The following is a 12,055-nucleotide window of genomic DNA, read 5'->3' as shown; positions in this document are numbered from 1 at the left end:
TGTATCATCTTCAAAACTATTCATCAACGCATCTCCCTCGATCTTCAAATCCCCCTCCAAGTATACAACTCGACAAGACCTACCAGAGATTTCTACAGAGGCGCCCTCAAAGTTCCCCCTGCGAAAATGACCAGACACATCACCTTAAGAGATCGTGCCACCTCCACAGCCGGCCCTTCCCTGTGGAATTCCATTCCTACAGATCTCAGACTGGAACCCTGCCTCTTAACTTTTAGGAAAAGACTTAAGACTTGGTTATTCAAGCAAGCTTTCCCAGACACATCACAATGACACAAGCCAAAGACACAAACCAAGGATTCCTCATAACATTCAGCCATTAATCATGCCATTTGTACATAGCATTTAATCTAATTTTCTGTATACCGTTAACCGTTTATTCTTTCCTATCTCTTCCTCCTTCTCCAAGTTCTTCTACCCTCGTTATTTGTAACTATTCCTTCGGTCACAACAGTTCCTAGTTGATGTATTTAATGCACTCCCGTTTCATGTAAACCAGCAAGATATGTTCTCATGATTGCCGGTATATAAAAACCTTAAATAAATAAATAAATAAATAAATAAACGAGGCTCTATTCCTGAACTCTGCATATCCTGCTACTACTCACAATCTCAGTTCTCTCTATTACAGCACAGCCATTGTGGGATTGCTGTTCCAGAGCCCGAGGGACTACAAGCCCGACCGGGTTACTTTCCAGCTCACTACTGCCACCTCTGGTGGGTCACCAATCCTGTATAATAAAATAACTAGTGTGTGTGTATCTCCTATGCTGAGCTTGACCTGTGGCCCCTCACAGGACTTTCCCCCCCCCCGTGGGTGGGGATCCACCCAAAACCCTTACAAATAATAACAATACTTACATGCTCTCTCCCCTAAACCAGCTCTCAATCACACACAGACACACCTGGTCTCTCTCTTTCTCTCACTTTCACACATGCTCTCAATCACATACTCACATGCTCCCGCACCTAAACTAGCTCTCAGTCACACACAGACACACATACTCTCTCTCTCATTTACACACAGGTTCTCAATCACATACTCCCTCATCTAAATCAACTCTCAATCACACACAGATACACATGCTCTCTTTCCCTCTGTGGGATAGGAGTTCTGCTTTCCAGGCTCGCTGGAAAACCACGTCATGGAAAGGGGAAACTCCATTGCCATCTCTAACTGGTTTTTCCTTAACACCTACTCTTAGTATAAAGAAAATGTTTGACCGCAGCATATGAACAGCCCCCAGCTAACAGGAAGTCAGCAGGAAACATCTAGTGCAAGCTTTTCTGCAGCCCCAGAATAGCTCATGACCTACTTGCATTTCTGTGGGTTTTCACACCTAGGTAGCTCAGTACCATTGCCTCATGACCAGCTAATGACCTCCCCCCTCCCTGCCTGAAGACTGACCGCTTGCACCTACTGCCCACTTGCACCCACGTAGTAAAAGGTCAGCATAAACATTTCTGTGGAAATATTGTAGCAGTAAATATGTGACGTATGTATCCGATGCAATGCTATGTAAAAGATTTTACAATAAAAAGGGGGCTGCCCAAAATGCTGAGAGCACGCTTCACCCTGAATCCCGTGTGAGGTGTCTTCATTACCGTTGCTACATGTGGTGAGCCCGACGTGATGTAAGTCTTGATCCAAGGAGTGACCCGAGACGTGACAACTCCCTGCTCATTCGGCTGGACAGAAAGCCTAGATGCGCATCGTAAAACAGCAAAACTCGCTCCTGCAAACGTAAGTATTTTTTTTCTCAGCGAGTTTGCTCCCTACAACAGACCCGTCGTAAGTATTTATTCAGCGAGTTTGTTCCCAAACATTCGTGAGTATGGGAGATAGCATTTCCATTCAGCATAGAAGTCATGTGGAAGAATTGAAAATATTAGTGAAGAATCATTATTTAGTCACCAAGGGAGAAAGGGTACATATCAAATTGGGGGATATGGAAAAATTGATGAAAGAAATAGTTGGTCGTTGTCCCTGGTACCCCGAATCAGGAACTCTAAATGTAGAAGATTGGATCCAGATAGGTAATAGTCTGCATACATATCCACGAGCTCCTTTAAAGCAGTTATTGCTCTGGAAAAAATGTACAGAGACTTTAGAACACATCAGGACTAAAAATCTCAAGCCACCACTTTTAGTTCATGCGTCCTTAGACACAGACAGTAAAGAAACAGACAGACTGTCCGTCAGCACAGCTAGTACACACACTCATCCCTTACCAGATTTGCAAAAACCCTCAGGAACAGCAACTTCGCTGTATCCTCAGCTTCCCATGCCAGAACCCATGACGCAGTCCATTCAGACTTCCCAGTTTGATTCAGAAAAACAGCTCCTAGGCACAACTGAACCACAACCTGGCCAGTGTGGTCCAATTTGCAAAGAAAATCTTACAGGAGAAGAATTATTAGAAGGACTTCAAGTCTTTCTCAGTAGAGAAAGGACCAATGAACTAGGAAGGACAGTATATGAATCCATAGAACATCTGGGAACACACACTCACAAGGCACAGTCCCCAACCACGGCTCCCGTGGTTTCCTCTGCGTTCATCTCAGAGAAAAAACCTCAGGAAACTAAAGACACTGAAATCAGAGAAGCTAGTCTCTCTCCGCCTTACCCTAAAGCTCTTTCACCACCCATAAATTCCCTGTATCCTGAGCTGTCACTGCCTAACTTCGCACAAGCATCAAGGAGACAGGGTTTCCCTGAGCTTCCTGAATTGTCACTGATTGACCTGTCACCTAACCCTTGCCTCCAATCCATGCCTATTTTCCTTGAGAATAATGAGGAAGGCACGGACAGTAGTGAGGAAGTTGAAAAAGTCATTGTACCTTCGCCTGTCGCTGGTCCTCCAGCAGCACAAGTTGCCAAATTAGAACGTTCATTTTTTTATGTCACCATTTGGGTTGATTCATTTCATGGATGGACGCTTGCCTTAAGCCCACAAAAAAGAGTCTGTCCTCTGGAAGGATCTCTGACAACAATTGAATTGAACACCGCCCGGAGTGCCGTACGCAGTAAAAATGCTCCCAGGTCTTCCAAGAAATTAGCCAGGTACTTGGGCCAGGTACTCCTCATATCGCAGCAGCGATATAAGCAAGAACGGTTCCAACGTGAGAGAAATGAGTTAATAAGACAGTACAATGCTCTATTGGAAACCAGAATAAACAAAACATACGTATTTAAAGCACATTTCCCTACAGGAAATGATAGGGGCCCCTCGCACATCAAAAAAGATTCAATGTATGTTACAACTGTGTTGAAATTTGGCCAAGACACTATAAATTTCATGTGAAATGTTTCCCTTTTCACAAAGTTAAATCGGACCAAAATTTAAAATGACCTCGTGATTCTGAACCTTATATTTCATAGCTATTGATTACATTAATAGTGCACAGAATTAGTTTTGTTTAGGATAAAGTAGATTAGGATAAAATCTGACTATTGATTCATTGAATGGAGTTCTCTTTCCTCTGTTTATTTTTCTCTTGAGAAACACACTGTCTTTCTGTTGTTAACTCGTGTGGGGGAGGGAGAACTTTTGAAAATAAAAAAACTGAACTTAGTACTGCAGTTTATCTCTCTAATTTTGTATTTGTATATATCTGATACATTTCTTTAACTGTGCGCTGAAGCTCAGATCTTCTGCTGATCCAAATCTATTTTCCCTCAAGCTTCAAAACTAAAACTTTTTAATGCTTTCAAACTGTGTTAATACTGAATTGAGGTTACTGACAATCTGAAAGGACATTTTAACCACAGAGTTAAACTGTCTCTTAGGGAAGCAAAAGTTGCTTTACCGTAAAAGCACTGTTCTGGGAAACTGCTTCTGTCAGTTCAGTGCTGAGCAAAGAAAAAAAAAAAGACAAAGAGGAAGTACGTTTTGTGGTGACAGGCACAGCACTGCTTATAGAAGTATTCTTGTCAGTGACTTGTGCGGCGAACGGAAATAAGAAAAAAACGGTTACTTTTGTTTAAATGGAGCATATTCAAGCTCTACTCATTTGATAATTAACTGATGTTTAAGTTCTAATTATTCTAATTACTTAGTATTGCACATTATACTTCAGCTCAGAATCTTATTGCTTAAATTTATTCTAGGTTAACATCTATAAAGTGATGATAGTGCATCCACTAGGAGGCACTGTGTTATTCTACCAAATGTTACTACCAGATGTACCGTATTGTTTTTGTTATCTTCATAATTCTTTGAATACTAGTTTTATTTCAGGAAACTTCAGTTTTATTTTCTTTTTCTAAATTTTATTCAGAATTCTGAACTTTTATTTTTACTCATAGAGGGTGCTACATCTAAAGCAATCCCTCCCAAGTTTTTTCTTGCAAATCCAAATTGATTTTATTAAATGGTATAATAGAATTAATTCTCCAAGGTTCAAAATGTAACAATTTCGCTTTAATCATTGCCTTAATAATTTTTTGCTGAGTGCTAGATTTTAATATTTTCCAGATTGACAGTCTTCCTGTCATAAGACATGTGAAGATGAACGCTTTACTTTGCAGCTTCTTTTAACAATTTTTTCAAACATTTCTTACACATCCTTTTGATTTTTTGATCTTTGATCTAATTTTATTTCTGATACATCTTGATATGACACGTTGTTGCTTCATTGTTTTAATACTCATAAAGTGGAAAAACATTATATAAGATTAGTAATAGTAGAATTATAGCCATAATGAACTGTCATTAATTAATCTGAATTTCAGTTTTTTCCCTATATTAGGTACCCGACGCTACAAGAAACACATATCACAATTTAAGCCTTGATGAATGAAAAATTGATACACCTTGCTGTAAGATTGACTATGACATCATTAAATTTTATTAATCTTGCTGCAGCAGTCAGCGCAGAAAGCAGAACTAGCTGCAGTCATTCTACCCTTGCAATTTTTATCAATGCTAATTTAAACATTATTTCTGATAGCCAGTATGTTTGTAATGTTGCTTCTTCTCTTCCTGGAGCATACACACAAACAAACAGAAAGCGGGAAATGCCATGCCATTGGACTTTGCCATTGGTCTTCCCCCCAAAACACTTTAAATCATCTAAATATATCAACTTCAAATCAGACCACAGCCATCGATAATCATTATGGGACTAAAGTTAGTCACCCACAACCATCAGTTTTGTATTGCCTAATACTGTCTGGCATGGTCCCGTTCCTGGGCATGCTACTGTGCTTTCTTTCACAGGTCCAATTTGGGTGCCAATCCATTGTATGAAGCCGTGGAAAGATGGAAAGGTGTCCGGATCCACAAAACCCGATCCCAAACTTCTCCCTGAGCCTCCACAATCCACAGACGGTCAGAGACCGGACTCCCCGCAAAAAGCAGCCCCTGATGACCTGGAGATAGATCAAAGCCCTATCCCACCAATCTGCACAACTCCTGGAACAGCAAGGCTTTGAGAAAACTCCAGAGAACTTCTTATTAGCTGCCTTTTCTTGCCTGAATGCCAACTCATTAACAATTGTGTTCTGTATACTCATATTTAGCTTCATCTCTCCTGCCATTGCGATGTCTGAACAAGAACTATTGACAATCCAATATGTACATTACCGATGCACAGACTTTATCACAACTATTGAAAAAACAGATTGCTGGGTTTTGCATACACATGCCAACCCATTCCAGAGAAGGACTATTGATGCATGCAGTTCTTTTTAACCTATCAGGATGGACTACTTACCCATGGACTTACACAAGGGTCTTTTCTAAATTCACCAGTCAATTACACAGTAATGTATTTGAATAGTAGGGTACAAATTAATGCTGTTTTTGTTGGAATATAATAATTACAGTATCACAGGGCTCAGGCTAGGGAAATACCCATATTGCAATCAAACCTTCATTCTGCACCACATCATATCTAGAAAATACTCCTTCCCTAATGCAACCATCACTGACCACATGCACAATTTCACAAACATCTCCTGGCTCCAAGTCTCAGAAAGACTATTCTCATTACTGTATATATATATATCAGATTATAAAGCAAATCTTACACATACCATAGAGCAGATAGAGACCATGATTGCAGAAGAGCCACCCTCAGATAGTACACCAGCATCCCCCTGGGACTGGCTATAGTCCTGGCTTCCTAATATCGGTGGTATCACACGACTCCTTCCTGTTGCATTCCTGATAAAAGGCTTCCTTGTTTGGCTTGGTGCGTTCAGTGCATATCCTATCTCGTATCCATTCTAAAACCCCAATCTCGGCCTGGATACAGAGACGTTCTGTATGCTGCCTAAAAATAAAAAAGGAAAGACGAGATGTGGGATAGGAGTTCTGCTTTCCAGGCTCGCTGGAAAACCACGTCATGGAAAGGGGAAACTCCATTGCCATCTCTAACTGGTTTTTCCTTAACACCTACTCTTAGTATAAAGAAAATGTTTGACCGCAGCATATGAACAGCCCCCAGCTAACAGGAAGTCAGCAGGAAACATCTAGTGCAAGCTTTTCTGCAGCCCCAGAATAGCTCATGACCTACTTGCATTTCTGTGGGTTTTCACACCTAGGTAGCTCAGTACCATTGCCTCATGACCAGCTAATGACCTCCCCCCTCCCTGCCTGAAGACTGACCGCTTGCACCTACTGCCCACTTGCACCCACGTAGTAAAAGGTCAGCATAAACATTTCTGTGGAAATATTGTAGCAGTAAATATGTGACGTATGTATCCGATGCAATGCTATGTAAAGATTTTACAATAAAAAGGGGGCTGCCCAAAATGCTGAGAGCACGCTTCACCCTGAATCCCGTGTGAGGTGTCTTCATTACCGTTGCTACATCCCTCATTTACACACAGGTTCTCAATCACATACTCACATGCTCCCTCACCTAAATCAGCTCTCAATCTCACACAGACACACATGCTCTCTCTCTTTCTCTCATTTACACACAGGTTCTCAATCACATACTCACATGCTCCCTCACCTAAACCAGCTCTCAATCAATCACACACAGACACACATGCTCTCTCTCTTATTTATACACACAGGCTCTTAATCATACATACACATGATCTCTCTCACACACAAAGGATCTCAATCACACACACATATACTTTTTCACACAAACAGGTTTTCAATCACAAACTTACATTCATGCTCTCACACACAGGCTCTCAATCACACATACTCTCTTTCACATATACAGGCCTCAATCATTCACATACATGCTATCTCACTCACACACACACACATACACAGGTTCTCAAACACATGCTTCCTCATTCAATCACTCCCCCCTCCTCCGAACTAGCAGCAGCAGCAGCCTCCTCCCAACCTAAAGGCAGCAGCAACCTCCTTTGTTTTCAGCCCTCACGGAGAAAGGAGTCCCATCGGCCGCGGGGGTTGACGTTCTTCCTTATTTTATTCCGAGCCGCGCTACACATTCTTCAGGCCGCGCCTCTCTTCTTTCCTTCGGGCCGATGCCGAGTGCACTAGCAAGGTCTCTTCTTCCCGTGCACGCACCTGCTGCTTACCACTTCCTTTTCTGGGCTGCGGGGGATGGGAAGAAGAGAAAATGCCGGTGCCGCTGACTCCAGCTGTCCTGCCGCGTTCCGCCCGGGCTATCAGCATTTTAAGCCCAGGTGGAGGACCTATTTTGCTTGGGTAGCGACACACCAATTGTGAACCGCTGGTGTAGGGAACAGGGAGAGGATGAGGCTGCAGCAAACAGAGTAGAGAAAAGCTCCTCTATTCCTGTTCCTCCTTTGCCTCCTCTGCCAGACAGTTACAGGGAGCAGGAAGAGAGGGGGTTGAGGCTGGCATGGACAGCAAAGAAGAGTTAATTTTTTGTCTGCAGATTTCTGCTTCTAATTTGTAATCCCTTTTTCTGTATTTGGTGAAGATCTGTCCTTGATCTACATGTGACTGAGGTGAGGGATTCTGCTAAAGTATAGTTTTTATAGAAGGCATCTGTAGCAGTCTGGCTTGTTCTGTTTTCCTAATAGGAAGTTTGCTACATAGGCGTAAAGTGTACTTTTCGCTGTTTTTTGTGCTATTTCACAGAGTGCCTGGTAATGAGATAAAATTATCCTTTTCATCAATTATTATGCACCTAATAACCCACATTTGAGACTAAATATTTTCCCTCGTTTTGCCCAAATGCTTATTTGTCTTGTCTATCTGTCTTGACGAGATTATAAACTATATTGAGCAGGGACTGTCTCCTATCTGTACAGTGCTGCATGTACCTTGAAGCACTATATCAGTATTTAGTAGTAGTAGTATTCTGTTCTAGGACTATTTGTAATATTTACAGTGTTGAATTTTTATAGGTAGAGTTGTTGCTGTTTGAATTCTAGGAGTTAATGCTGTTTTAGTATGGCAGGTTCACTATATAGGTGTTGTGTGCCCCGTCCGCGCTCGGCTCGCGCACAGGCCTGCTCACCTCTCCAATCCTCTGCAGGTCCTGGGTTGGCCTCTCCAGTGGCAGCCGCAAGCTTCTCCAGGCCTCGGCATCCCGCCGCGGCGGTCGCTGGGCCTTCCCCAGAGCACCAGGCCTCATGACGGGGCTTGGCGTTCTCCGTGGTGTAGGTCCCGCCCCTAGACGCGCATGTGCGGACCACCCGGTCCCTTATAGGGCCAGGGGTGGGTCCAAGCTCCGCGGCACACCCTGATTGAATGCAGTACAAGAGGAAGTGCCTGCCTGTACTTCCTTGCCATGACAATCAGGTTGACACCGTGTGTATACTAGTTTGCCTCCGTGTCTCATCGCCTGTTTCAGTTTTGTTCCAGTCTTGTTCTAGTCCTGTTCCAGCGTCCTTCTGTTTCCGCGTCCTCCTGTTCCAGCGACTGTCTGTTCCTGTGTCTCCCCAGGTAGTACCTCTTGGATTGTCTCTCTGGTACTGATCTCTGCCTGCTCTTGACCATGCTGATCGCTGCCCAGATACTGACCTCTGCCTGCCTCCTTGACCACGCCTGATCTCTGGAACCTGACCCCTGCTTTGACTGACTACTCTCGGACTGATCCTTGGAACTTGACCCCTGCTTTGGCTGACTACTCTCGAACTGATCTTTGGAACTTGACCTCTGCGACTACTGACCACGCCTCCTGGTTTCTGGCCTTGCTCCTAGCCTTGTCATCGCAGAAACTGTACTGCCTTCCTTGATTCCTCAGGCCTCCAGTCTAGACATCGACCACACACACTTGATCCTGGTGGGCACACCTTTGAACTTCCTTTCTGGGAGACCCTGCAAGGCCCACCTAAGTCCAAGTGGCCTGAGCTTCCAGTGGTGAAGCTCCAGTGGTGAAGCTCCAGCTAGCCTCCGTCTCCTCCTATGCTCCGCCTCCTGGTGGCAGGTGCTTCCTGGTTCTGACCAGAGAGCCACCCTACACTGCTCCAGAACAAGGGTCCACTCCAAGCGCAACAATAGGGTCCGAGTTACTTTTTTTTGCAGGGGTCTTGTGATAATGTCACAAAATGCCTAGTAATGTAAGGAGGTTGTATCACTATTAATGAGGTGACAAGAGAATTTTAATTACTTTGTATAGTAAGAAATAAGGGGAAACATCCTCATTCAACTCAGCCAGCTCTTTCTGAGATTACCTTCAGTGAATGCAGTATGGATTTCTTTTAATTTATAGATTCATATATTTCTTGATTTTTATTTTTTTTTTTTGCAATCTACCTAAAAAATCACAGATGACATATTAATCAGATACTGAGACTTGATTCCTGAAACATTTTAATATATATATATGTATATATTTGTATTTATATACATACATACATACTGATACACACATATATATATATATATAGCGTGAGAGAGAGAGAAAGAGAGAGAGCAAAAGACCCATTATCCAGCATGCATGAGGAAAAGTCCATTTGAGAATATGCTGGTTATCTGATAGTCTCATGCTTCCAGCTCCAGGCAGCAGCCTACAAGTGAGTGCTGCCTGGAGCTGGAAGCATGAGACTATCAGAAGAGAAAAGCTGCTCTGCTCCCTAATCCAATCCCTCTGATCCAAAATTATTCCTCCTCTCCTTCCCTCATCTCCTGTCCCTTGCAGGAAACAAGAAGGGAAAGGGTGGAGCAGGAGTGGATAGAGCACACAGCAGAGAAGAGAAAACCTGCTCTGCTCCCTAATCCAAACTCTTGGATCTAACATTGATTAGTATTCAGTTTCTTCTTGGCAGCAGTAAAAAAAAACCAACAAAAAACCCTGCTGCTAGATGCCAGTTAATTGAGCTTTCCAGTCAGTTGCTTGCAGGACAATGGGGCTTTTGTTACACTTATAACAAAGTTAAATAATTAAAAGTATGATGCCTCTCGTTTTATATACTTTTATGTTCTTTTATATAATTTGATTATATTGTAAACCACTTAGTTCAAACATATGTCTGTATAGGCAGTATATAAAAAATTTTAAATAAATTAATTTGTGTTTTTACAGAATTTTTCTGGCAGGGGTGGGAGTCACCATATTGTTGGGTTTACCAAAATCTGTGAGAAGGGATTGGTCCATGGGCTAAAAATTAATTTTGGGGGAGGTGTGAATCAAGATTGACAATTTACCTAGGGCACCTAATAACCTTACACTAGCCCTGCTATGGGGGCTCTTTGAACAGCCCACTTCACATAGATTAATATAAAATCTGAGCCCTCACTGGAAGGGGTTTGATGTCTCTAGATCTGGTGAACAGTCAGATGCACAATGAGTATTTACAACACTCTACAGAAGGTAGAACACAAGAGACAATGTTTGTTTGTTTTTTAAACTTCGATGCACTGGTTACATAAAGAAAAAAAAGATGAAATTCTTACCTGCATACTGCCTTTTGTCTCCCAGATCAATGACACTGTTCTCAGCTCCCCTATCAATTAACACAACTTCCTTTTCCTGCAGAAGCTGCTGAATTTTGAGCTGCTGCTGTTTCAGTTGATGCTCCAGTAGCTTCACCTGGGCCTGCAATTTCAGTTGCTCTTGTAGACAATTCTGTAAGGCCTAGTTAAGAACAATGTATCTTGTTCATAATTAAATCCAATCAAAGAGGCAGATTAAGAAGACAAATTGTTTTTTTCAGCTACTATTTTGTTGCTAATTTTTGGAATTTTATATTAAAAATAGCTTATCTTTCAGAGAAAGCTTTCTCTTTCCACAAAGAGCTTAAACTGGTCTCTGTTGTCAAATCAAATAAAGGCAGATTGCCCAACCACCGACGTTGGCCAGCGATTCGCATTAGCTACGTCAGCCTAGAACCTAGACAAAATGTAAATAAATGTAAGGTCCACAATGTGAACTGAAACAGAAAACACAGCACTGCAATCTTTAATCTAAAGCATATTTAAAATGAAGCCCCATTCTCAACTAAACGTGGATATAAAAAATATCCCAGCATGTTCAGGACATCTAATAGCTAACCACAGGAATGTGCCATAGTGCTAATTAAGCACATATGATGTAGATTAATTGGATTTACTGTAAATTCATTAGCCAGAAAAGAAGACCACTTGACTGTCAAATTGAAACCTAGGCATCAAAGTTGGATACCGTGCCACAAATGTGGGAACTTCCTGCGTGCAAGGCAAATTCATCTGGCTGGTCAATAGTAAATCCCTGTTAGAAAAAAGCACTCTTTTATATGCATTCTTTATACAGGAATAAAGATAGCTCATCTCAAGTAACTTGGCTGAGGGCTTACATAATTGAATCTTTAACGCTTTAATATCTGAACAATTTCTTCTAATTCTCAGAAATTATGAAAAGGGCAAGCTTAATTTCAACTATGGTGAATGAAAACTAAAAAAATAAAGAAAAGTGTTATGATCCGTAGGCTTAGAAAATAAGGTAGTGGCAATGGAACCATCTGACACCTTTGATATTCTGAGATCTAAAAAAGAATTGGATTTGTAATCAAAATTCATGGAAAATTGTGTATGCTGATCACAGGTATTAATCCAAAAATAAAAGATGCAAATCATCTATAGAACCATCCCAAAATATTAAAACATCGTAGATGTGTCTTTTCCATATCTTTATATGGTTACTAAAA

The 12,055-nt window shown here is 41.8% G+C and overlaps 1 protein-coding gene across 1 annotated transcript in view; it reads right to left on the bottom strand.

Moving 5' to 3' along the window:
• The window catches only part of FGL1 (fibrinogen like 1), a 120,846-nt gene that overhangs the window by 74,046 nt on the left and 34,745 nt on the right, over window positions 1-12,055 (bottom strand). Inside the window, exon 3 of the mRNA XM_029587035.1 lies at window positions 10,827-11,007. Coding sequence (XP_029442895.1) covers window positions 10,827-11,007 — 181 coding nt within the window. The remainder of the gene's footprint in view (window positions 1-10,826; window positions 11,008-12,055) is intronic.

This window comes from Rhinatrema bivittatum, chromosome 1 (assembly GCF_901001135.1).
Source record: "Rhinatrema bivittatum chromosome 1, aRhiBiv1.1, whole genome shotgun sequence".
In the NCBI taxonomy this organism is placed as follows: domain Eukaryota; kingdom Metazoa; phylum Chordata; class Amphibia; order Gymnophiona; family Rhinatrematidae; genus Rhinatrema; species Rhinatrema bivittatum.
Note: the sequence above shows the minus strand (reverse complement) of the source record. Positions and strands in the feature narration are given on the sequence as shown.